Genomic DNA, 27,832 nt, shown 5'->3' on the forward strand with positions numbered 1-27,832 from the left:
CTGTTATTCTGTGCCTGCAAATATATTTTTTAAAATCACAATTACGTTTCAAAAGGTAGACTTAAGGAGGGCTACAAGGGGTCCTCTCAAATGAATGAGTTAAAGAGGTGAAAGAAGAGAAAAACACATTGATAGTCCTGGTTTGCATCTATCAAAATTCATTAGTAATAAGTATCCAAACTATTTTAAGTATAAATCCTGTTATACAAAAGTATGCATAAGAACACACTTGTACTTTCATTAGGAAAAGAGAGTTCTGAGGGTTATAAGGTGTTTTTCAAGGGTCACAGAACTCAGTACCTTTCTTTTCATATCCCCACTGCAGAAGATTACACAGACATGAGCAAACACATTAAAAATAATCACAATTACTGTTTCAATAAAAATAGAAAAATTAGTTATGTTTCAAAGAATAACAACACATCTCTTTTACCACAACTCCTTGCTCCTTCTTTTACCAAAAGATTTTGCCTGGGGAGTTGAATTAGCCATTGTACCCCAAATTTCCTCATTTCTAGAACCCAACATGGACTTCTGAAGAGGTTTAAAAATGCAGTGTTTAAGTGCTGCCATAACTTGTGTTTTCACTGCCTTTGAGGGAGGCCTCAAGCCAAATTCCTCTTCTTTCAGATCCTACAGATTTGTTGGGTACTGAGCCAACTAGGGTGTTTCTTGCACTGGGCTGCTGATCCTTTGTTGCATGAAGACATACACATTTCTACAGGAGAAGGCAGCAAGTAAATAGATAGTTCATGGAAATATTAGCTCAGAAAGCATTAGGAGAAAATTCCACAAAGGCAATAAATATCTTCTCCAGCAAAATGTTAAGCAGGGAATCATCAGACAGTGATTTACCTACTGACAAAAGGTAAGAGAAAAAGAGAACTGCAGTCAGGCTAGTCACTGGATCTCTGGAGATAAAAATGGACTCTTATTTTGTTCAAAGCACATCTAGGATGCAATAATCCTTGCTTTACACCATATTTACTAAGGTAACAATATGGACATAAATTGACACTACTGTTTTGTGTTTATGTCTTCAGTTAATTTTCTTTGTTATATTTCTGTACATCATTTTTCATTGGTGGTCAGAGGATATAAAGAAGGAGTGGGGTAAATTCAGAGGTGTCAAGAAAATGAGAGTAATCTGCTGATTTAAAGAATGTCATACAAAAGGAGGTGGATGTTTCTGACTCATCCATAACTCAAAATGCAGCTCCATTTTGACCTCATGACCAGGCTATTTCATCACTACGAGGCAACCGCTGTTGATGTCTACAATGTTGATGATCCTAAGGTCAAAAATAAAAAAGCCACCACCTAAAAGGCTATTTTAATAGAAACTTATGACAATGAATTCAGTTCAATAGTTTTCAGCTTATATTTTCCAAATCCAAAACTCTTCAGGGTAAGTTGCCATTGCTTAACAGCCATTATCCAAAATACAAGTGGGAATGTTATCATTATGCACCTCTGGGTAAAACTTTTTTTTTTGCAATCTCACCATCATTTTAATTTTATTCAAATCTCTAGCCAATTGCACAGATGTTAATGGAGCTGTATTTTTGCTTCAATGTCTATTGCAATATTCTCATTGCATTCTGCAGGTCCTCCAGTAAACGTTACTTGCAATATTTTTATCAACAGTTTTGGATCAGTCACAGAAACGACCATGGTAAGTGCTGCAATGCCACTGGCAAGAGAAAGACATGACTCAATTATGCTGTGAACACAAACTGTCAAATTTTCTATTGTTCAACTTGCAGGGCCTCCTGTAAATGTTACCTGCAACATATTTATCAACAGCTTTGGGTCAATAGCAGAAACTACAATGGTGAGTGGGACTGAGCATTGAAGCCATCGTGTGAAGGAATGGGATGTGGGATTGAAGTGCACTGTGGCATATTTGTGAGACATTTACTGAGTGCCAATTTCCAACTTTGCTCACCTCTGAAAAGCAATAATTTATACTACTTTATTTTGTAAAGTCATTTGTCAAGTGTTCATTACTCAATATTCAGTAATCTTATATCCATCATGCCAGAGAAATTTTTAAAACATTTGATGTTTTAATGGTTTTCTGTAGAATTATCCACAATAAACATGATGCATGGTTATGGATATTTAAATAGGTGCATCTCCAATGCTTCAGAAGTATAAATTTCAAAGTTTGAGAGATGTAATAGTATAGCCAGTTTTTTACAGTTAATGGAATTTTTAAGATAGTTGAGCCTCCCTTCGATGCCACATTCAAGATATATGCCAGAGGGCTGAACTTAGAAAAATACACACACACACACAATTTTGTTGGCAAGAGAAAGTAGTCCCAAGTCCATAACAATTATACCATATGCATGCCTTTTCCAAAAAAAAAAAAAACAAAAACAAAAACCCGTAAACTTAAAGCTAATTAGAAGCTCATTATACAGTATGAGTAAACATGTTTCATATATGTGAAAAAGATTTCAGATGCTACAAAATCTACCAGTGCATTTTTTTTTTTTTTTTTTTTGAGACGGAGTCTCTCTCTGTCACCCGGGCTGGAGTGCAGTGGCACGATCTCGGCTTACTGCAACCTCTGGCTCCCAGGTTCAAGTGATTCTTCCACCTCAGCCTTCTGAGTAGCTGTGATTACAGGTGCACACCACCATGCCCAGCTAACTTTTGTATTTTTGTAGAGATAGGGTTACACTATCTTGGCCAGGCTGGTCTTGAACTCTTGACCTCAGGTGATCCGCCTGCCTCGGCCTGCCAAAGTGCTGGGATTACAGGCGTGAGCCACCACAGGATCTCACTCTTCTGCCCAGGTTGGAGTGCAGATCATGGCACACTGAAACTTCAAACTCCTGGGCCCAAACGATACTCCTGCCTCAGCCTCCCAAGTAGCTAGGACTACAGGTGCACACCACCACATCTGGTTAATTAAAAAAAAATTGTGGAGACAGGATCTCACTATATTGCCCAGGCTGGTCGCAAATTCCTGGCCTCGAGCAATCCTCCTGCCTCAGCCTCCCAAAGCACCAGCATTAAAGGCATTAACTACTACACCCGGGCTTCTACCAACACTCTTCATAAATGTCATGGTCATGTTACCTGTGACATAGCCTATTGGATCATTAGTCTTACCCCACAGAGTTCTCGGCTACAGCATGGAGGTTGCATTTTGGGTGAGATATTTTCTTGGTCCCCATGTTATTTACTTTAAGTCCTAAATCAATTGGCTGGGTCTAATTTGCATTGCTATGTAAAGTTTACAACCATTCATTTGATAAAACCAAAATCAAGTGTAATTGAGTTTGACTAAGTATTATGGTGCCTGATGTCCTAAAAATAATAAGCGTAATGCCATTGAGAAGTAAAAAAAAAAAAAAAAAAAAAAAAAAAGGTTTCCTTGTTTACATGAATTTTCTCTTTTTGGCAACTAACATCATGTTTAATAAATTACTGTACTTTGTGGTGTCCTTCATGTTAGGAAGAATTAATTTACCTTTACCACTTTTTTCCCACTGGCAAAATTAGACATAATTCAACTCCATTACCCATTTTGATATTATTCTGAAACATTATTACCCAGAAATGAGACTTGTGAGGCTTTGACAGGATGTAGTGCATTTAAAAATTTACCTAAATAGGATAGTTTTGATAGGGCTATTAAATGACTCATAATAAAAGCTAAACATAGAAAGAGTATATCAACTCCCGGGTTGACATTCAGTTTCTGTCTCTCCCCTCTTGGCTTTATCATAATAAGAGAGGGGGCAAAGCTTCCAGTAGCCCAAATCACTGTCACCAGCTTTACACGATGGCATTCAATGACAATATTTGCACGACCTAATGCTGATTGCATTAATTAGACTCCCATGTTGCTTTGATTAAATCTCCTCATTGCATCGTATTCTCAATCAAAAATGTAAATATGCACCTTTTCGATGTTCATTAATGCAAAAAAAGCTAAACATTTAAAGAGATTAAAATGGAAGCTATGGATATCCTTGTTTTCTGCTATCTTTAACAGCTACTGAAAGTTTAATAAATGGGCTGCTCAGGTATTTCCTGGCCACTTATTTAGTGACCTTTGTCATGCTTCCTATCAGAAAATTTGGAAACTGTTGCTCAAGGGTAACATACACAGCCTGTCTATTCTGCTGTATAAACAGATTGAATTGCATGGTTAGAAGACTGATGTATATTGTGCTTCTTTTGTTTTACTTCTTAGCTTTGATATAATGACAAACTTCATTTGCTTTAAAAATATATTTTGTTTTATTCAATTTTGGCTTTGGTGCAAAACTACAGAAAATATCTTTTGGAACTCTATCATGGTTGTCAAAGAAGAAATCCTCAGGCCACCTAGGGTAGGGATTGGCAAACTTTTTCTGTAAAAGGCCAGACAGTATACTTAAGACTTTGAGAGCCAGAGAGTCTCTGTCACAACTATGTGATTCTGCCCTTTTGGCATGAAAGCAGCCATAAACAATAGTAAGCAAATAATTGTGGTGGTACACCAATAAAGCTTTACTTACAAAAACAGGCCAAGGCCCAAGTTAGCAAACAGGTGTGGTTGTGTACCAATAAAGCTTTATTTACAAAAACAGGCTGAGGCCAAATTTGGGCCACAGGCCATAGGTTGCCAGCCCCAGATTTAGGGCATCAATATTTAAGTGGATGCATAAGAAGAATATGAGAATTGCTCCAACAAGAAAGGGCCTCATCTTCCAAGATAATTGAAGCCCTGCCTGGGACTCCACCTGGTATACCAGTCTTAATTAGCTCAGGATGTGATAACAAAGTATTGATTGGTTGGCTTATAAACAACAGAAATTTATTTCTAACAGTTCTGGAGGCTGGAAGTGTGAGATCAGGGTACCAGCAAGGTCAGGTTCTGATGAGAACTCTATTTGGATTACAGACTGCTGACATCCTCTGGTATTCTTGCATGGCAGAAAGAAAATTATCTGGGGCAGTAATCCCCTTCATGAGTGCTCTACCCTTACGACCTCATCACCACCCAAAGGCCCCGCTTCTACCCTCCAATACTATCACATTGGAGGTTAGAATTTCAACATATGAATTTTGAGAGGACACAAACATTCAGTCCATTGCACACCCAAAGTGTCATCACAGCCCAAGCTTTCTTTACCATACCTCTAAGATTTTACCATCCATGAATTTACTGATAGTTTCACAAAATTTGACTCAGAAAAAATTGGTCAAAAAAATTAAACAGAAACAGATTCTTCCCTGAACTGTCTTTAGTTGTAGTCAGAATCCTTAGCTTTATGCACAGTGATGAAGTCATTGAGGACATTGATTGGTGCTATTTTCTAGGGTAATAGTTTTGATTTCTCTATATTTTCTGGAACAAATTATGTCCAAGAATGCCTCAGAATTTTGAGTTTCTAAACCTGTTGACTTTCCTCTCTTCCCTTACACTTCACTCTCACCCCATTATCCAAATAGCATTATTAAAAGTTTTAGTTTGAGGTATTTGTTCCCAAATAAAAGGCAATGGTTATATATTTCAAGAAGTCAACATGGCTTTCTTTGTTGCTATCCAGTCTGCCCTTCCTATGGTTAATGAAGTCCCACTAATTTATTGTAGGTATTGCCTGCCCACAAAGTATAGGTCTGCTTACAGACCCAATACCAGTTCTCACTCTGATATGTTAGTGTCAGGGATGTATACTCACAGGAAAACACATTTGTGTTACTCTAAGGAATATTTTTATGTATCATTATTTTTATGGATATATTATTCAAAAATGCATTTTTGTTCATTAAGACACACAGAAATCTGTTAGTGGTCATTGCTAGTTGCCCCAGCATTCAGAGTATTCAGTGGAACAAATTTTGTGTGGTCCCAAAGACTTAGATGACTAATAAGGAGAAAATGATAAGATAGGTTATATTCTGTTTTTGAAATGTGAGTTTACCATTTTCTTTTATTTTTCTCTTTTCTTTAGTTTCTGATGGCAAGTGAATTTACAGGATGGGGAGTATATTTGCAACCCCTATTTCCTGATATAAAGGCATAGTTTGAGAATTTTAGTAATGTCAGTAAGGGTCAAGGGTGCTTTCCTACCATCTGTATATAGCTTTCCCACAAGTTTGGGCCATCAGAAAATAGAGAAAAGATGCTCTCTTCCCAGCTTCCAAATGACTGCCTGGAAGGATGTAGGTAGATGGTGTGTGATTTGGACATATGGATGCTGGAACACTATCCATGCCACAGCAGTGGATCCTAGTCTGCTCCTTATTTAACAGATAGGAGGGTGAACTCAAAGTGTACCAAATGTGTCTGCTCAGAGAACATCTCCAGAATATAATTCTAGCTCCCTCAAATCCTTCCCCACAACAGACATTTCACATGCTTTGCTGGTTACTTCTGCAGAATGAAGAGTTGTTTTATCTCCAATCTGAAATCACATTCCTGAAGAACTCAGATTAAGAAGATAGACAGCCCCCTATTAGAATGCATATTGTGCTATAACTGCTGAAATGAGACTATGGGTCCCCTTTCATTCTATAGCTGCATAAACAAGTTATAAGAAGATACTAACTTATCAGGGATAGCAGGTAGCTACATTTCTTATTTCTGACTTCTTAAGGAAGAATCAAGAATCTATTATAAGCCTGACTTTTTTTTTTTTTTTTAAATGGAGTCTCCCTCTGTTGCCCACGCTGGAGTGCAGTGGTGCAATCTCCGCTCACCGCAACCTGCGCCTCCTGGGTTCAAGCAATTCTCTCACTTCAGCCTCCTGAGTAGCTGGGTCTACAGGCATGCACCATCACACCTGGCTAATTTTTGTATTTTTAGTAGAGACGGTGTTTCACCATGTTGGCCAGGCTGGTCTCGAACACCTGACCTCAGGTGATGCACCCACGTCAGCCTCCCAAAATGCTGGGATTACAGGCATGAGCCACAGCACCTGGGCCAAGTCTGACATTTTTTAAACAAATATATAAGGTGACCTTGGTCTCTAAATTAGCAGTGCAATGGCAAAGCCTCAATTTACCATAAAGTAACTGCCCCCTATAACTTCAAACTCAAGGTTAGCTTTCCCATATTAAAGCTCGCACAGACTTGAGATTAGGCCTACTTTGGGCCCTCTTCCCAAGAGCTACTGCCTCCAAAATGCTCTATGAACTTGATCATCAGGATGAATGTATTTGAAAATAAGTCATGAGAATTTGTATAGTTTAGTAAATAGGTAAAAAAGAAAAACAAAAACAAAAACTGTATTGAAGCTTTTTTCCCATACAGCCTGATCTTTACAACTTAATTATTTTTTTCCCTTTTGATCCTGGGGGAATTCGCCCAAACTTGCCACCCTGAAATGGTCTCCAGAGTAGAGTGACTCCCAGTAGAGTGACCAACTATCCCAATTTGCCTAAACTGAGGAAGTTCCCTGGATGTGAGAGGTTTGGGGCCAAAATTGGGAAGTTCTCAGGCAAACCAGGACAAGTTAGTCACCATTAGAGTAACATAAACAATGACCAAAAATCCAGTTGCCAAATATGTGGAGATGGAGCAAGTAAGGGTAAAAAATATAAAGGAAAGAGAGTAATAATGAATTAGTATACATCACACTTGTGGTCACAAGTAGCAATAGTGGATAACTACTAGCTCTGAAACCACAGACTGGCTTGGTTAGGGAATACTGTTGAAGCCTCAATCGGAGTCCAGATTATCAAGTGAAGTAGTACTTTCAATGAACCTAAGGTCTTTGAGTAGAAGTCCCCAGGAGAGCAGTCACTGCCCCCAAGCTATTCATTAGCACAGAAGAAAATTCCCAGACCAAATGGGAATGCCAGGGCTGTACCTAAGGCTCCCACAGTGTTCCGATTGAGAACGTGAAACATCTCTGTTTGGATGAAGCATCAAGTTGGCTAGTGTAGATACAACACATTCAGAGAAAATGATAAAATAAGAATTTCAAAAGTAAGTAGCTGCAAGGAAAATATTTTGTCAACATGAAAGATCTTAATGTTTACGTTGATAAATTTTAAAATATTGCTCCATCATGTCATAGTTTTATAAGATTTTCACTACTCAAATTACGCAGTGGGTTTCCTTCTGCCCAGAGCATCTGAGTAGAAAGGGATCAGAGATCATGTCATTTCTGATTTGGAAAATAAATCAGTTTTATTTGACAATCTGCCATCACAGACTGATTTCTGTGTTCATTGTTTACCTTTTTCTGTAGCAAAATCAGCTTTAGTATTATTTCATCCCAAAATGAATAATTCAAACAGTAAAAAATTCAGCCAGGTCAACCTGTTTTATTGGTGTTCTGGTTTGGTTGAATCTTCCTTTTTCTTTCTCCCTTCTGTCCCCTCTCCTAATAGAACGAAATGGTTTATTTTGAACAAGGTATACACAGTTTGGTTTACTCGGACACCAAAGCTGTATCAAATCAGGGAGAAGAGTGAGAGAGAAATGCAAATAGAACTCCTGTGCCAGGGTAATCAGTAACACTTGTCCACGGCATTTCTGTAGGACTACCGAGTGAATATTTTTCTGAGACAACAGTGGAATGATTCACGGCTGGCGTACAGTGAGTACCCAGATGACTCCCTGGACTTGGACCCATCTATGCTAGACTCCATTTGGAAACCAGATTTGTTCTTTGCCAATGAGAAGGGTGCCAACTTCCACGATGTCACCACTGACAACAAATTGCTACGGATTTCGAAAAATGGCAAAGTGCTCTACAGTATCAGGTAAGCCTCCATTGGCTGCACATGTTCGCATCTCCATTTCTCCGCTAATGTAGAGCTGCCTGATTCTGCAGGGTAGGATGTATATGAATATTTGACTTTTGTGGTTTCCTGTTTATCATTTGAATCTTAAAGTTGGTGGAGAGTGTCAGAAGTCCCTTTGGTCTCATAAATGTGATTCTCCATAACAAAAATATATTTGGTAGGATGGTACATGGTTAATGGTATTGTGTAATCACCTGCACAAATGTGTTCCTGATTGCTTCAGTAAAGGAAGTACAGGCTATTCAGTTCAATTGCCATTAAGCATAATATACAAAATCTCATTTCAATAATTCTGCCATTCTGTAACATTCAAGCACGCGCGCACACACACACACACACACACACTCACAAATTCAATAGCTCAGCATAGTCATTAACAACATACTTTTAGCTGGATACGTGGAAACCTGGTTCCAATGTCAGCTTTGCTTCTAAGTAAACACGTGACCTTGATCTCTTAACTTTTCTTGGACTTGGGCCTGGGACAGACAATTCCTGAGATCCATTTTTGCTTTTATATTCAAATATGATCTTCTCCAGAAGTGTTATCACTCTAGGCTCAACATAATCTCCCCCTTTTCTGAACTCTAATAGCAGTTTCTCTGTGACTCTGTAAGGCTCTTATTTTTTCCTGCCTTATTATTTTGGTTACTGCTGTTCATGAGTATAGCATAAAAACATGGATTTCTGGAATTAGACAAATCTAGAATCAAACCCAAGCTTTGCCACTTACTAAGTTATGTAACCTATAACCCTCAGTTACCTTAATTTTAAAACGGGAAACTCCATGTTTATCTCTGTATATTCTTGTGTGAATAAGTAATGTAGTGGTCAGCAAATATTTTCTGTAAAGGGCCAGATATTATCTTAAATGTTGCAGACCAGATTTCCTCTGTTGCAACTACTCAACTCTATCATTATAGCTCAAAAGCAGCCATAGGTAATATACAAACAATTGGATATTGCTGTGTCTCAATAAAATTTTATTTACAAAAATAGGTGGTGGACTGGATTTGGCCCTTTGACTGTAGTTTGCCAACCATCGATATAAGATATATTAAAAATACTTGCCGCAGTGCCTGACACAGAGTAAATGTTTGATAAATAAAATAATGGCTATCTGTATTTTAAAATCAGTTCTTTTTTTAATGCTCAACATCTCTAATCATTAGAGAAATGCAAATAAAAACCACAATGAGACACCATCTCACACCAGTCAGAATGGCTACTATTAAAAAGTCAAAAAATAAGAGATGCTGGTGAGGTCACAGAGAAAAGGGAACTTTTATACACTGCTGGTGGGAATGTAAATTAGTTCAGCCATTGTGGAAAGCAGTTTGGCAATTTCTCAAACAACTCAAAGCAGAATTACCATTCGAACAGGCAATCCCATGATTGAATATATACCCAAAGGAATATAAATCATTCTACCATAAAGACACATGCACGTGTACATATGCTCATTGCAGCACTATTCACAATAGCAAAGACATAGAATCAACCTAAATGTCCATCAGTGGTAGACTAGATAAAGAAAATGTGGCGGCTGGGCGCCGTGGGTCACGCCTGTAATCCCAGCACTTTGGGAGGCCGAAATGGGTGGATCACGAGGTCAGGAGTTCAAGACCAGCCTGGCCAATATGGTGAAACCCCGTCTCTACTAAAAAATATAAAAAATTAGCTGAGCATGGTGGTACGTGCCTGTAGTCCCAACTACTCAGGAGGCTAAGGCAGGAGAATCGCTTGAACCTGGGAGGCGGAGGTTGCAGTGAGCCGAGATAGTGCCACTGCACTCCAGCCTGGGTGACAGAGTGAGAGACTGTCTCAACAAACAAAAACAAAAAACAAAACAAAACAAAAACGGGCACTATACACCATGGAATACTACACAGACATAAAAAAGAATGAGATCATATCCTTTGCAGCAATATGGTTGGAACTGGAGGGCATTATCCTAAGTGAACTAACACAGGAACAGAAGAATACTGTTCAGTGAATAGTACAGAATAGTACAGTACTGTTCAATTGAACATTCAGTACAAACGCTGCATGTTCTTAATTTATAAGTGGGAGCTAAGCATTGAAAATATATGGACACAAATAAGGGAACAACAGACACTGGGGCCTACTTGAGGGTAGAGGGAAAGAGGAGGACGAGAATCAAAAAACTGCCTTATAGGGTACTATGCTTATTGCCTGGATGGTGAAATAATCTGTACACCAAACCCCGATGACATGCAATTTATCTATACGAGAAACCTGCACAAGTATCCCTGAACCTAAAATCAGCGTTTAGAAAAATTAATGTTCCTTTTCAGCAGTAAGCTCTTAGCTCTTTCAATTCAACATATTTGGTTTTTGTCTTTTTTGTAACATCTACCAAAGGTCTAGGACAATGTACTGTATATGAGAGATAGTACATTGAATAAACTATTGGCATTTAAAGGTCCTTAACAGAATGCCCCGTTTCTCTATATAAATTTATTACCAAAAAAGTGGACAGCTAGTCTCCTTGCAAATAATTTTTCCAAGTTTGCTCACCATCATCACAACCTCATTTGACAACTCTGTATATGATTTGGTTTTGTATTGTAAATTTCATTCTTATACCTAGTAACTTCACAGCCTGCTGATGGCTGACAGCCCCAATGTCTTGTGGAATAAAAGAAGCTGCTCATTTGTAAAAAGTGGCAAAGTCACTGCTTGCACAGAAAACCAGGAAACTTCCCCCAATGACCATTTCATTTTTAAGGAAACACAAAACATTCTCCATGGTGATGTGTTTGGCTGGTGTAAAATGCAGTACTGAGCACAACATAAGTTGATCAGACCTGATAAAATGGGACATATGTAGAGTGTGGTGCTAGCAAGGAGAGTTATAAAAAGCAGCACAGAGCATCAGCTGCCCCAGCTAATCCTCCAGGCCTTGGGTGGCATTTGCTCTAATGAATACCAGGCATCACACACTGCTGAAATAAAATCAGGTTGTTGTTGCTGTTGTTGCTTTCTTGCTGTTTTATGAAGGTCTCTACATTCTAGAATCATGAAGAATATGATGCTCCCAAGCCTAGACCCAGAGGCAATTCTTGTATCTCTGGTTTCCAAGCATAGCACATTACAGGCCCTGAAATGCCCTAACAACTGTTTTGGATTAGGTGGGGATTGTCCTGTGGCAGGCTGTTTTATACTTTTCTTTCATTGTGAGTATTTTCTGAAATCAAAATAAAAAACCTTGGTAAAGGAGAATTGGGGATATCATTTTAAGAAAATACAAGCTGTTGGGAGATTTGAACTGCAAGAATCTAATTATTTGCCTAGAAGGGCTTTTGATGAACCAGATACTGTACTGGGTCTAGAGATCCAGAACTAAGTAAGATGTGGTCCTTCCCCTGGAATGACTTCAGTCTAACAAGGCAGGTGGACGCATGATAAATTAAGTAATAGGAATAAATAGAAAACAAGGAAAACAAAAGTGGCTCTAATTTTGCAGATGAATTATGAGATCAAAATATTGTCAGAATTTGGGAATTGGCATCCACAGTCCTGTTTGTCAGTGGGCTCAATTTAACTAGAGGTCAAGGAGTCACTAATGCTAATATATGCCCAGCTGCAGGTTTGACTCAAGTTTAAGGCCAAGGGGGGTACAGTTGTGTCCATGTCTTAAAGGTGCTGAAAAGTTCCTGCTGAAGTTCCATTAGAAAGTAATTTCCCTGCATACTCAGGTTTACAACACGAATACTCCCAGGAGAGGAAATCCACTGGCTTAAATCCATACTAAACTCTAAAGAGCTGATATAAAATTTATTTCTGAGGATGAACATACTGGATTCCTAAGAGGAGAAATGGGATAGAATGAAGAAAGGTTGGGAAAGATACAAGGAAGGGGCTAGAAGTACCAAATAAAAACCCTAAAACTGTCTCCACATACACAGTAAATACTTAAGCAATTATTTAATTATGTAAGCATGTGGTCCACATTTTAAAAAGTAATGTTCTGTCTTGATACTCTGTATTTGCATTTTCCTGAAACCTAAAGCAAATACCAATTGCATTTAATCTGGGAAAAATTCCATGCTTTTCTTTTTTTTTTTTTTCTTTTATTATTATTATTATTATTATTATTATTATACTTTAGGTTTTATGGTACATGTGCGCAATGTGCAGGTAAGTTACATATGTATACATGTGCCATGCTGGTGCGCTGCACCCACCAACTCGTCATCTAGCATTAGGCATATCTCCCAATGCTATCCCTCCCCCCTCCCCCCACCCCACAACAGTCCCCAGAGTGTGATGTTCCCCTTCCTGTGTCCATGTGTTCTCATTGTTCAATTCCCACCTATGAGTGAGAATATGCAGTGTTTGGTTTTTTGTTCTTGCGATAGTTTACTGAGAATGATGATTTCCAATTTCATCCATGTCCCTACAAAGGACGTGAACTCATCATTTTTTATGGCTGCATAGTATTCCATGGTGTATATGTGCCACATTTTCTTAATCCAGTCTATCATTGTTGGACATTTGGGTGGAATTCCATGCTTTTCTTAGCTTTGTAGGTGTAGGAGTAGAATTAACTCTCTATGGACACCAAAGCCCAAGGTTTTGATGGTCAAACAAAACATATAGAAATATACAGTCCACTGATTTCATAACAAGCAAGATCACATTTCCTAATACTTCATATATCTGTGTTCCAAAAGGTAGGGGTCTAAAAAAAAAGAGAAGGCAGTAGACCAGAACTCCATAAGTGTCATCCTTATGAACACTTGGGGTACTTGACTAAAATTCAAACAAATCTTTTCAATAGGAAGGAAAGGCCTTATCTCAGTGTTAATAAACCTTTTATCCAGTGATGTAGGACACAATCTTTGTTGATGAAAAAGTACCAAATCCATTTCTGTCCATTTTTCTTTAATATTCACTCTCTAATGTTTTATCTTACTCTCTTTTTTTTCTAAGTTTTTTGTTGACCTGCCCCATTAATTATTGATCGTCTCTGACAAAAGTATACATTTTGATTTGTAAACCTTCTTCAGAGAAAGTCAATAATCCAGAGAATAAAGATCAAGTACTGAGTAAGATGTGGTCCTTCATCTGGGATGGGGAAAGAGTCAAATTCTAAATTCAGAGAGAGTCAAATTCTAAATTCACATTACTTACAATGAATCCATACTTGAATCCATACTGAAATAGTGAGGTGAGTCTCGAAGGTTGTACATATTATTGTTTAAACAATATTTGTTGAATTTAATATAATGAGTTGGAATAAAGGTCAGGACATCATGGGATATGGTGGACAACATGAAAGAAAAAAGGAGAAGGTGAGCATTTTTGAAGAACAGCTTGCCTCACATGCCCACAGTATCTTTGCTGATATTGTCTTCTTTTTAAAAATCCCATTGCTTCTGAGAATTTAGTCAGAAATATTACTTTTATAGAAGGAATTTTTTTAAAATTTGAAGTTACCTTGTAAAATATCTAATCCAACACCCTTGTTTTGTTGATAAGGACGTCACAATGGAGCTAGTAAGTAGGAAAGCTAGGACAAGAATCAGGGCTCTTAACTTCTGTTTCAGTGCTGTCATTTCCTACCCCCACATTAATTCCTCATTTACTTCAACCCAAGTCCAAAGACACAAACACACACAATTCATGTTGCAGCAAAGGGGATCATTTCATGCTTTTTCATGGCTGTGTAGTATTCTATGGTATATATGTACCACATTTTCTTTAATCTACCATTGATGGGCAGCTAGGCTGGTTCCATGTCTGCTATTGTGGATAGTGCTGTGATGAACATACAATTTCATGTGTCTTTTTGTAGAACAATTTATTTTCCTTGGGGTACACACCCAGGAATGGGATTGCTGGGTCGAATAGTATCTCTGTTTTAAGTTATTTGAGAAGTCTCCAAACTAGTTTACACAGTGCCTGAACTAATTTACATTCCCACCAACAGTGTGTGTTTGCTTTTCTCTGCAGCCTTGCAGCATCTGTTGCTTTTTGACTTTTTGATAATAGCCATTCTGACTGGTGTGAGATGGTATCTCATTGTGGTTTTCATTTGCATTTTTCTAATGACCAGTGATAATGAACATTTTCTCCTATGTTTGTTGACCACGTGTATGTCTTCTTTTGAGAAGTGTCTGTTCATGTCCTTTGCCCATTTTTAATGGGACTATTTGTTTTTTGCTTATTGATTGGCTTAAGTTCCCTATAGATTCTGGATATTAGGCTTTTATCAGATGCATAGTTTGTGAACATTTTCTTCTATTCTGTAACTTGTCTGTTTACTCTATTGATAATTTCTTTTGCTGTGAAGAAGCTCTTTGGTTTAATTAAGTCCCATTTGGCAATTTTTGTTTTTGTTACAATTGCTTTTGGGGACTTGTCTAAAAATTATTTTCCAAGGCCAGTGTCAAGAATGGTGTTTCCTAGCTTCTGTCTAGGATTTTTTTTTTCTTTTGAGACAACGTCTCACTCTGTCACCCAGGCTGGAGTGCAGTGGTGTGATCTTGGCTCACTGACAACTCCGCTCCTAGGTTCAATTGATTTTCCTGCCTCAGCCTGCCAAGTAGCTTGGATTATATGTGCATGCCACCATGCCCAACTAATTTTTGTAGTTTTAGTAGAGACGGGGTTTCTCCATGTTGGCCAGACTGGTCTCGAACTCCCGACCTCAAGTGATCTGCCCGCCTCAGCCTCCCAGTGTTGAGATTACAGGCATGAGCCACCGTGCTCAGCCCTGTCTAGGATTTTTATAGTTTGAGGCCATACACTTAAATCTTTAATCCATCTAGATTTAATTTTTGTATATAGTAAAAGGTGGTAGTCCAGTTTCATTCTTCTGCATATGGCTAGCTAGTCATTCCAGCATCATTTTTTGGGAAAAGGAGTCCTTTCCCCAGCTTGTTTTGTCAAAGATCAGCTGGTTGTGTGTGGCTTTATTTCCGGGTTCTCTATTCTGTTCCATTGGTCTATGTGTCTGTTTTTGTACCAGTACCATGTTGTTATTACTGTAGCCTTATAGTACAGTTTGAACTTGGGTGTGTGATGCCTCCAGCTTTGTTCTTTTTGCTTAGGATTGCTTTGGTTATCTGGGCTCTTTTTTGGTTCTGTATGAATTTTAGAATAGTTTTTTTTTCTAATTGTGTGAAAAACGACATTGTTAGTTCGATAGGAATAGCATTGAATCTGTAAATTGCTTTGGGCAGTATGACTATTTTAATGATATTGATTCTTCAAATTTATGAGCATGGGTTGTTTTTCCATTTAGTTGTGTCATCTCTGATTTCCTTCAGCAGTGTTTTGTAGTTCTTCTTGTAGAGATCTTTCTCCTCTTTGGTTAGCTGTATTCCTAAGTATTTCATTTTTTTTATAGTTATTGCAAATGGTATTGTGTTCTTAATTTTACTCTCAGCTTGAATGTTATTGGTGTATAGAAATGCTACTGATTTCTGTACATTGATTTTGTGTCCTAAAATTGTACTAAAGTCATTTATCAATTTAGGAGCCTTTTGGCTGAGTCTTTAGGGTTTTCTAGGTATAGAATCATATCATTAGCTAAGAGAAATAGTTTCAGTTCCTCTCTTCCTATTTAGATGCCTTTTATTTCTTTCTCTTGCCTGATTGCTCTGGCTAGGAATTTCATTATTATGTTTAATAGGAGTGGTGACAGAGGACATCCTTGTCTTGTTCCAGTTCTCAAGGGGAATGCTTCCAGCTTTTGCCATCCAGTATAATGTTACCTGTGGGTTTGTCATAGATTGCTCTTATTATTTTGGCAATGTTCCTTTGATTCCTAGTCTGTTGATGGTTGTTATCATGAAAGGATTTTGAATTTTATCAAAAGATTTTTCTGTGTCTATTGGGATGATCATATGGTTTTGCTTGAACCTTCCTCAAAATATATGCATATTTTGGCAGGGTGCAGTGGCTCACGCCTGTAATCCCAGCACTTTGGGAGGCTGAAATGGGTGGATCACGAGGTCAGGAGATCGAGACCAGCCTGGCCAACATGGTGAAACCCTACCTCTACTAAAAAAAAAAAAAAGTACAAAAATTAGCCGGGCATGGTGGCGGGCGACTGTAGTCCCAGCTACTCAGGAGGCTGAGACAGGAGAGTCACTGGAACCCAGGAGGTGGAGGCTGCAGTGAGCAGAGATTGTGCCACTGCACTCCAGCCTAGGCAACAGAGCGAGACTCTATCTCAAAAAAAAAAAAAAATATATATATATATACATACACGTGTATATATATATATATTATATACGTGTATATATACATATATATGTGTATATATACGTGTATATATATGTGTATATAATATATATGCATATTTTGTGCATTAGGTTATTTAAGCTATTTTTTGTTTGTTTGTTTAGAGGAAGAGGTCCTTATCTTTATTAAAGAAGCTATGACCCTCCAACTGTTAAGAGCTTTGTTTCCAGATTTACTGCATGCCTCCAGAATGGGTATGCCTAAAGGTGAAGTTATTAAGGAAATATTGTTTGCTTTCAGTGTGTTATTAAACTGACCAGTTATCTGGGGGCCTCATACTACCATCTAATAAACCATAAATAATTATAAAATTGCCCCTCAACAATAGCACCCCATATCACCGAAGCATCTGTTTACCTCATCATCAACCTTTATCTGACCTAAAACTTATTGGCACCTAAAACTTTATGGCACTGGAGGTGTTTTGCTTGTTAATCCCTTTTGATTCTATTTGCAATTCTGGGTGTTGATAATTCAGTATTCTGCCTTCCCTGTCGTACTTGAGTTGTAATAGAGAGCTCTTGGGGATTGACATGCTTTTCTCTCTGATGATAGATTACAGGCACCACTGAGAGTAGGTATAGTGCAGATTTCTAGACAGACATCCAACGGTGTTCCTCCAAACAATCTTGTCTAATGACCAACTCTACCCACATACATAAAAGGCTAGCTTTTCTCACATGGCCTCCCATCCTTGACTCATCCTATAGTTTGATGCAAGAACTTCAAAAGATTCTAACTTTAGTTATATATTTTTTTATGGCATAGGGAATAAGGACATTCTCTATTTAGATGTCAGAGCCAAAAATAAAATGCACAATGAACTGAGACCTGCCTTAAATGTTGCCAGTGGTGTTGCTTTGATTACCTTACTCTCAATTTTGATGAGACACATAAGCCCGTATTTTCTATTAGAAGGCAGCTATGAAAAACTATGATTTCTTCTCGCTGTGCATATTTGGACCATTATTTATCTTTATGTTCTATAATCTAGGCAAAATTACATTCTCATTTTCTAACTCTGTGTCCAAATCCTCATTAGTATTGTGACTTAATGGAGTAATTAATGTCTGTAACATAAGCATCCACATCAGAATTAAGCAGTCTTCAGAGAAGTCCTGGGAAATGCCATGGAAACCACAATGATTCCATTCTTCCTAGAGGCGAGCAAGGTTGGGAGGGTGGGAAGCGCTGGCATGCACATATGCTAGTGGATTCAGCAGGAGCTGTGGTGCAGAGGGGCTATTTTTGGAGAGGGGCCCTTTAAAAAGGTATAGCTGAGGGTGGAAGTATGAAGGTCCAGAAAGTGTGTTGTATATATGACAGACTCTCATAAAGTATGGAAAGCTTTGTTGAGCTCCTGCTCAGGTTAGAAATACACAAACACTATGGGACCTAATATTGGTTCAGACACAACAGAGTAAGGATCTTGTATTAGTCAGGGTTCCCTAGAGGGACAGAACTACAAGTTACATGTATTTATGAAAGGGAGTTTATTAAGGAGAACTGACTGACTCACACCATCACAAGGTAAAGTCCCATGATAGGCTGTCTGCAAGTTGAGGAACAAGGAAGCCAGTGGTGGATCAGTCTGAGTCCCAAAACCTCAAAAGTAGGGAAGCCAACAGTGCAGCCTTTAGCCTGTGGCCAAAGGCCCAAGAGCCCCTGGCAAACCACTGGTGTGAGCCCAAGAGTCCAAAAGCTGAAGACTTGGAGTCTGATGTTCGAAGGCAGGAAACATCTAGCACAGGAGAAAGATGAAGACCGGAAGACTCAGCAAGTCGGCTCTTCCATCTTCTCCTGCCTGCTTTATTCTAGCCGTGCTGGCAGCTGATTAGATGATGCCTAGCCAGATTGAGGGTGGGTCTGCCTCTCCCAGTCTGCTGACTCAAATGTTAATCTCTTTTGGCAACACCCTCGTAGACATACCCAGGAATGATACTTTGCATCCTTCAATCAAGTTGACACTCAATATTAACCATTACAGATCTTATGCTTGTTTGGAGGAAAAGAGAGACTTGATCAATGAAATACATGGCAGCTAGCATGACAACTTGTCCTTAACTGTTTACATGACTGGACTAGCAATAGCAACCAGTAGGCTTTCTTCCATTTAGAGGTAACTTTACATTTCATTAACATTCATCAGAGTTTGCTCTTCAGGCAATGGTACAAAGAACAGAATACTGAGAAGATGGCTCAGGGCATTGTGATCTGCACACTTCCTTTCATCATTTACTATATCTCCCAGGATCATAGAACAGCCTTTCCAGCTCCATAAGTTTATCATTCTGGGTCTCAGTTTCCTCTATAAAATGAGACTGAACCAGACACTTAGACCAAGTATGAGGCTCTTTCTAGCACTATTATAAGTCTATAACTCAAAATAACCTCCCTCTCCTTCCCAAACCCCAAAACACTTTCCTGATGAGTAAATAAGAGTGCACTCTTCATGTCCGTTAGGGCTTGAGTCAGCAGAGGAGATTCAGCATTTCAAGGTGCCTGTCTTAAACTACTTGGATCTTTGAACCCCTTTCTCCCCAATTAAATATACAACTCCTGAGAAGAGGAACCCGATTTTGGAGTAGGTTAGGGAGGATTGGACTACCTGTAATTTAAGAGGCAGCATTAAAACATTCAACATGGCCGGGCACAGTGGCTCACACCTGCAATCTTAGCACTTGGGAGGCTGAGGAGGGTGTATCACTTTAGCTCAGGAGTTCAAGTCAAGCCTGAGCAACACGGCAAAACCCCATTCCTACAAAAAATACAAAAAAACTAGCTGGGCTTGGTGGCGTGTGTCCATAGTCCCAGGTACTTAGGGGTCTGAGGCAGGAGGATCGCTTGAGCCCAGGAAGTCGAGGCTGTAGTGAGCCAAGATCACGCCACTGCACTCCAGCCTTGGTGACAAAGTGAGACTCTGTCTCAAAAAAAGAAAAATTCAACATATAGTTTACACAATGACAAATACTCAGTACCAAGTGCCCTGAGAAACTTCCCAGTTGTAAACTAGATCATTTGTACCCTCTGATTCAATCACCAGGAATATCTGTGAACTATTATTTTAGAATATGTTCATGAATCATAGGTTTATATACTTTTAGACAATTACACAAAGACGGTTGGCTGGGAAAATAATTGACTGAATATGCAGACTAAAGGAGTCATGTGGTAGATTTGAGCCAGCAGAGTTGAAGAGATAGTCTGCTGTTACTACTCATCACCTGAACTTTCTCATGGCAGAAAGCCAAAGGAAAACCAGAGGTCCTGGTGAGGCTGCTCAACTTACATTAATGTGGGCTTCTACCTGGTCCACACTGCTGCTTTTGAAAGGCTCCCTGGATGGCATTAATACCAAAATAAACATGCATAATATCACCATGGCTCTTATGAAACATATGAATTACTTTAGTGCATTCTCATAGCACATAATCCAAAGGAAAAGGTACTTTATTTTAAAATGGAAAAAAAAATGTGTCCATCTGCGTATCTCAGCAGTCTCTCCAACAAGTTTCTTCTCGCTTGTGGCATTTAAAATTACAAACCAACATCTGTATCAAAGAGGATACGACATTTATCATTGGACAGTCATTAAAAGATTATTAAGTACGTATATTAATACAATTATGTGAAGTTCCACATGAGACATACTCTCAGAGCAAAGCCATCTCATTTCTGATTGATTGGTTATTTCAAATGACAATAAAACAAAGGTTTTATTTGATGTTTCATTTTAGTATGGATATTTTGCTAAACTTGAGCAGTCAGATGAAGGATAGAAAGAAAAAAGTACGCTAGGGGATTAAAGACAGAATTCTATTGGGGTGGGGCAAATGTCAGTTCTAAGGGTCAGGAATACTTGGATTCAAATTCAATTTTACTAAATGACCATAAAAAGTCATTTAACCTTTCTTTGACCTGCAGTTTTTCTCAGTTCCAGATTCATAATAAATGTTCAATGAATGTCTTAATTATCCCTGAGTTGGCTGTAGGATAAAAGGGAGGGAGTAAGGGCGACAGTGCCCCTTACCTTCCTTAACACATACATATGGACATACTTGTACCATTCAGGCTCCACTCACTTTCCGCACTTAGTCCAAAGCAGATGGATACTCTCCTTGCCTTGAGTTTCCTCTTTTTGGGAGACATGTAGCTCATAACAGAGGTGACAGTTGCATCTACTTTCAGATAATAGTTTAGCTGATGCTGTTCCTCCCCTTTAGCTGCTTGTTAAAAGTAAACTGAGGAATTATGCTTGGTTTCAAAGTGTTATCCAGTCAAGGATGGACCATCCTATCATCTGACCAGAACTCCATTCTCTCTCCAACCTTTGCCACCAGAAACAGTGGTCAGTAAGTCTCCACCAGTTACCACAATGGAAGTCTTTTTAATGCAGCAAAATACCAGCCAGATAACACAATTTTGCTCTCAGTTGTCAACAGGTACAAGGTTACTTTGGTTTTCTCAAAACGGTATCTGCAGTTCATAAGCATGCTTACACGTGTTGTCTTCCCCCTTTTTTTAAAAGTAAAATAAACTCAAAACATTTTAAAAATTGCTACACTGTACAGTAACTTTCTCTTTTTCTTCACCTCAATGCCACTATTAAATAGCTGTAATACTAGACACATAGTAACAATGAAAAAGGCAGTTCTCATTATTTCAATGTGCAGGCTACATTTTACCTTCACCAATGTTTGGATATATAAATAAATACTAGATGTGAAATGACTTTGAAATGTAAAATGTAACTAAGATGTGGGGGAGTATTGATTATTTAAATCTTTGGTAATTTGAGCTCCTTCCTCTGATGGTGTTCAATTTATCCCTCTTCTATTCAACACCTTCAAAACATTTTCATCCAGGAAATATCAAAGCATTTGGGAAAATTTTAGCTGCAGATTTATCAGTTGCTCTCCAAGTTGAATCCAATCCACATTTGGACTTAATTAACATGGGCCAACCATATGTGTGCACACTTTCTGAAAGGACCACACACAGATGGGAACAGATATTGTATTTTTGTCCTTCCCAGCTACTATTGCTCATTGCATATGGGTATTTTTTATGATGCCTTTATAATATTTAGTAAACATGGACCTTCCTACTCAGCCACTGGGATTTTAGTCAGGGGAGAGGAGAACAGCTAACGAGCCAAGCAGTGTTGCCATTTATCTCCTCTACATCCCAAGGTCAACAGGAAAAAAAAAAAAAGAAAAAACAGCAAAAGTGCTTATTTGGAATTAATAGAGAGGAGAGTCTAACCATATAGCTTAGAAACAACCTGGGGTTTAGGTCCAGCCTTAGACAATATTGAAAAAATGATGTGTCTCGGGTGCCCAGCCACACTGTTCTGAGCCTTGTTTTTCATCTAGTTTCATCTTTCCCTTTGATTTTCTTAGTATGACAGTCTGCCCTTGGAGATATCAACAGGGAATCTGGGAATCTATCAATTCATTTACACAAAGAAGGAAATGAGTAACAGTACTTGAAACACATTTCTCTTCCTAGCTTTGCATCTTAATAGTCAAAGAAGCCTTTAGCTAAATGTGTATTTATTTATTATATATAGCAGCTAAGAGTTGGAAGGTGTTTGAGCAAGGATGTATTGGGACCTTTGTGGAACTCCCAATTTATACACCATTAATTTTTCAAACTTTGATTAGGTGGAAAGTCTTCCCAGGTACCAAGCTCAGGGCTGGAGTAGGCAGGACTCTCTCTATGCGTTACATGATGTAAGTTCAAAGTAGCCATTTCATCACAGAGCTTTCAGAAATGGTAAGTTAAAAAATTTCATTCCTTGCCTGCCTAACCAGACTTGGACCAATTCCTTTTGTTTTCTGTGAATAAAGATCCTCATGTGGGTACCTCAGGTTCAATTCAGGAGCATCAAGGCATGCTTCTCTGATAGACCGAAAGGGCCCTCTAAGGATCCAGGTATGTAAGAATAGATAACCTGCTCTACCCGATCACTGTGAGTGCTTATCTAGGCCCCAAGGGAGTAATTAAAGGGCCTTTACTTGATTCTGTTCACATGTGTCTGATTTACATCATCAAAAGGATTGTTTAAGTGGGAGAGTTGGAAACAACTTCGAAAAGTTCAATAATAAATTGAAACTATTAGGATGTATATCTGCAATTCTGATATTAAGTTGTGATCTTCAAGAGACACACTGTCTTATTTTAAGTGTCTGGTGCCTGGTGCCCAATAAATATTTGCCAAAATACTGCCGAATGGATGTATAATACTAAGTTACAGCCCAGATGGAGTCCTGCTTAACACCAATCCCTCCACAATAAGACCTAGAGCTAGTCTTCCCATGTACTCTGTTCTTTATGACCAGTACCATGAGATTTACTAAAATTTTTGTTGTGGTTCATTCAATGCATGTTGCAGCCACCTCCCTAACTTCTTTTGAAATTTCTTGGTGGCCTATTTTCCAGACATCAGAGACAGTAATCTGATATGCTGCCATCGCCCTGAGTAGAGTTCACTGCCTACTTTTGGCCTTTGCACACCAGCATGTGTTAAAAGGCATGACGGTCTTGGCTTCTTCTCTGTCTCACCTAGAAACTGTCCTCCTACCCCTCTTGGCAGCTCTCCCAGTCTCCTAGCCACATCTACCATATTCTTGGTTGCCAGTGGACTGATTTTGGCTTCACTGCCCTGACTTAACCAGTATACCTCTCCAATGTGACTGAAGCCCATGATTAACACCCCCAACTTGTATCATTACCCCTAGTCCAATCACTTAGCAGCCTACTTGAGGCTAACTGTCCTACCCTAATATTGAGAGGCTTAGGGAGGAGAATCGCTTGAACCTGGGAGGTAGAGGTTACAGTGAGCTGAGATCATGCCACTGCACTCCAGCCTGGGTGACAGAGCGAGACTCTGTCTCAAAAAGAAAATAATAATAATATTTCCCAAAGGAGTGCTACTGTTACTGAAAAATTATAGATCCCTTTCTTAAAACTGTCTCCTTTTTGTCTATCACATTGACAGAAATCAAAGTCATCCCTTGGGATATGCTGAAGTAGTACTCCTTAAAGTGTGCTCCAGGACACCAGCATTGGTGTAACCTGGGCTGCTTATCAAGAGGGCCTGACAATCTGCATTCTGACCAAGCCCATAAGACAATGTTTATGCCCACCAGAGACTGAAACCCACTATACTAAAAGATGTTTGATCAGACAACCAGCCTAGCGGTGTTTTTTATCCCAGTGATTTCCTAATCTTCCCTCCCTCTCTCCATGTGTGGGCTGTATTAATGATGCACTTTTAACTTGACTTCTAACTTGCCCCCAGGCTAATTTCACTTAAGGTCTAGGTGGGTTAAGGTGACACTCTTGTTTGATACTTGATGCATCCTGTCAAATCTCCCTGACACTAGAATGTCACATGGTTCAGAAATTTCAAGGTACAACTGGGAGGAAAGATTCAACGGATCAACATGGTACAGGAAGGCCTTCCTTATGTTCTCAGTGAAAGAGTGAATAGTGTTCTAGGATGTTGGATGACAAAGCCCTATGGAAGCAATAAATGTCTCACCTATCTGCCCAGATTGCCAAGAAGTTCCTATTTTAAGAAGTGTTACTTGCACTTAAAGTGTTCATCATATTCAAGAGGGTAAATTTACCTATAAGAGGAAATCCTTCAAGCTGGTTGCATTCACTTATAGTTTATAATCACAGAGATGTTGAGCAGGATGGGGATGTTTGCTGGGGGAGGCCCAGAGATTTAGTCAAGATCAAATATCTCTTTATGGGTAAGCCAGATCTATCACCCAGGTTTCTGGGTTGCCGGGAGAGGCTGGAGGAGTTTTTAAAACAACAAGCCATGAGAATTCTGGGTGTTTGAGGAAAAATGAAAGGGGTATCCCTGAGCAGGTACAAGGCAACTAAGGTGTCTATGACCAACTCTGCTGGCTTCATAGACAAAAGAGGATAATAAATTGGTAACAGATTATTTTCCTAAGGAGGAAATGTGAAATGTGATAGAGTGGGAAATAATAAAGGGAATTTGATATCAGTTAAAGCTGTATTCAGATCTAACTTTGGTCGCTTACTGGTTTTATGACTTTGGGAACAAAGCTTAAACTCCGTGAGCTTCAATTTGCTTATCTCAAAAATGGAGGTAACACTGTCTGCCTTGTGTGATAATACTCAGTGATTATAAAATAATAAGAATGCTTGACCCACAGCAGGTGTTGTTAGAATTATGATTATTAATACTATTATCACCATCACTTTAATTTTTAGTTTGCCTAAGTATTTTCATCCTAAAGGAGCACCATAGGTTCCAGCCCCCAGATGTGTCCATGTGCCACTGAAAGTTTGTGGTGTGCTGCATAAAGAGAGCTAAATGTGGTCCCCAACAGAGGAACAGCAATACCCCCAAGACTCTTGTTCGTCCTGAAAGACACAGAAACATCCTCTTGTCCTTCCTCTCTGAACAAGAGAAACTACTGTAACCATTAGATTTGACTCTCCAAAAATAGCATGTTGTCAATCCTTGCTTTAGGGAAGCAGATCACTCATTAAAATTTGTATTTGTACCTGAAAATTCATCTTCTCTTCAAATGGTATTTTTCCCTCAAGAGTTTCACTGGGAATGAACTCCGAGTTCTAATTCTGAGTTCCTTATGAACCAGTAGTTGCTTTATGAGTCAAGCAGCCTTCTGTCTGCCATAACATTGCAATGTTAAATGATTAATTTACATTCTTCTAGCAATGAGAAAATAGCCCCAGCCATGGCCCTAACTACTTGACCAAGGTTCCAGGACAAGTCAACCAGGCTTCCTGGCATTCCTTTAACTTGATTTGTTTTATTTCTAGTGAGAATCTGCCAGCAACTTAGTGGAGGCACCAGGCAAGCTTTGACAGTCCTGTAATTTAGCAACATCCTGTGGACTCTGATGACTGGCCTCGTCCCTTCTAAATCCTTTAACCTTTCCCATTTCCACAGAATAAAATCCTGAAATTCTCGCACAAATTTTAGGATACTGATTCATTAATTTGTTCAACAAATATTTCTTGGATACCTACTCTAGTCTAAGCAGAGAGAGGGGTTCAGCCTTCATAAATCTTGCATTGTAGTAGGGAAGAAAAATAAATAAAAAATATAAAAATTACAATATTTGATTTAACAACTGTAAAGGTAACTGAAATAGTTTACAGTGTCTGCATCTATCAGTCATTTAAATTTTAAGTGAGGTATAAACCCAAGAGATGGTTTTATCAGCAAGGTGAACTCAATAGGAAAGTAGTAAGAAAGGGAAAGGGCAGGAAAGGTGAGATTTTGGGAGACGGACTTCCTTTGCTTTGTTCTATTCTTTGCCTTTAAAATAGGAATGCTTGCTCAGCCTTCTTACTTTCAGTAAAGAAGCAGGGCCTCTGTGAAGGAACTTTACTTCTTCCCTTGTGCAAACAGGAGCAGGGGTGCCCTGAATGCACAGTGGAGGAACGGACGATAATGCTTCAGGAAATGAGTTATTTAACAAAAATCAAAAGGAAGAGGGGCAGCCTCAGCTCAATGCCTTCATGTGCAATGGCCTTAATATTTCAGATTATCGGGGAAGAGGACAAATCTGACATGCCGGTCAATGTCTGCCAGTGAGAAGTCTGAGTGTCCAGGCAAGTTTGGAAGACTACTGGCTTCCCGACTAAAATAGTTAATTCTGTGAGACCCACCCAAAGTGGGTGAAAAGCCAGAGCAAAGGAGATAAAAATTGTTCACATTTTAGTATATTGGTGTATAGACATATCAGCCTTATTTGGTGCAATTTCTGCATGTCTGTACAAAATAATATCAAGTTCTTTTTTTTCCCCCAAACTCATATTTTAAAAATCATAAAATAGCCTTTTTAAGTAACAAATAGGGTGGCACTTTTGTAGATTCTTGTCTGGGAGCATAATGAAATATTCTAGGGTGATGGGAATGCTCTAAATCTGGATCTGAAAGCTTGTTAAATAGGTGGATACAGATGTAAAAAGTAATTGCACTGTATCTTAAGATTTGTGTATTTTTACTGTATTTAATGTATACTTCAGTAGAAAAAATGAAAAAGGAAAAAATAAGTAGAGGGAAAAACCTAGATCTTAGCCCTTTAGATGCATGGTAAACTGGATGTCATAAATGATAAGCTCTGAGGCTCAGGCAGGGACTTATTAGATCTTTACAATATCTTTCTATTTGCTCATGATTTAACAAACTGCGGAGCTGTTAACTCTCCTCCTTATTATTGGCACCCATTGGGTTCCAATACAAAACCTATCTAGAAAGGAAATTAGAAAAACAAAGAAGAAAAAAAAAACCCACTGAGTTATCAGCTGAGAAAAGATTCAGGGATAGGGTCATGCTTGTTAGGTATTTCTCTCAGTGGGGTCTCCCATGCTGTTAACAGTTTTGACTCCCAAAATGCTGAGCCCCTCTAGGATAGTTAGATCTGCCACAAAGGCAGCAATAATTGTGTGAGACCTCTGCTTCCTGAAGACATGTGAAAAGATCATTTTGCAAAACAGTCAAATTCAGCAAGCCTATGATTAGGAATATTAAAGTTGGGTTGTTTCCAATAACAAACCAATATATAGTTGAATTCTGTGACGTTCTTAAAAGAACATGTTCTTTTAAGCTGTGTTCATCTTCATTATTATTATTTTTAATTTCTTTAAACTTTTCAAAACTATAATGAAATTTCCAGATTTTTTGGTTTTGATTCACTGAAACCAATTATCCATATGCCATCTAATTATTTTCACATAATAAACATTTTTTTAATTTAAATTT

At 38.6% G+C, this 27,832-nt stretch overlaps 1 protein-coding gene across 3 annotated transcripts in view; it reads left to right on the forward strand.

Moving 5' to 3' along the window:
• Window positions 1–27,832, forward strand: part of GLRA2 (glycine receptor alpha 2) — a 299,238-nt gene that overhangs the window by 127,126 nt on the left and 144,280 nt on the right. For all 3 annotated transcript variants that reach the window (XM_054544349.2, XM_009234599.4, XM_002831396.5), the window contains 2 exons: window positions 1,608–1,675; window positions 8,501–8,724. In XM_054544349.2, coding sequence (XP_054400324.1) covers window positions 1,608–1,675; window positions 8,501–8,724 — 292 coding nt within the window. The remainder of the gene's footprint in view (window positions 1–1,607; window positions 1,676–8,500; window positions 8,725–27,832) is intronic.

The sequence above is a fragment of the Pongo abelii genome, chromosome X (genome assembly GCF_028885655.2).
Source record: "Pongo abelii isolate AG06213 chromosome X, NHGRI_mPonAbe1-v2.0_pri, whole genome shotgun sequence".
In the NCBI taxonomy this organism is placed as follows: domain Eukaryota; kingdom Metazoa; phylum Chordata; class Mammalia; order Primates; family Hominidae; genus Pongo; species Pongo abelii.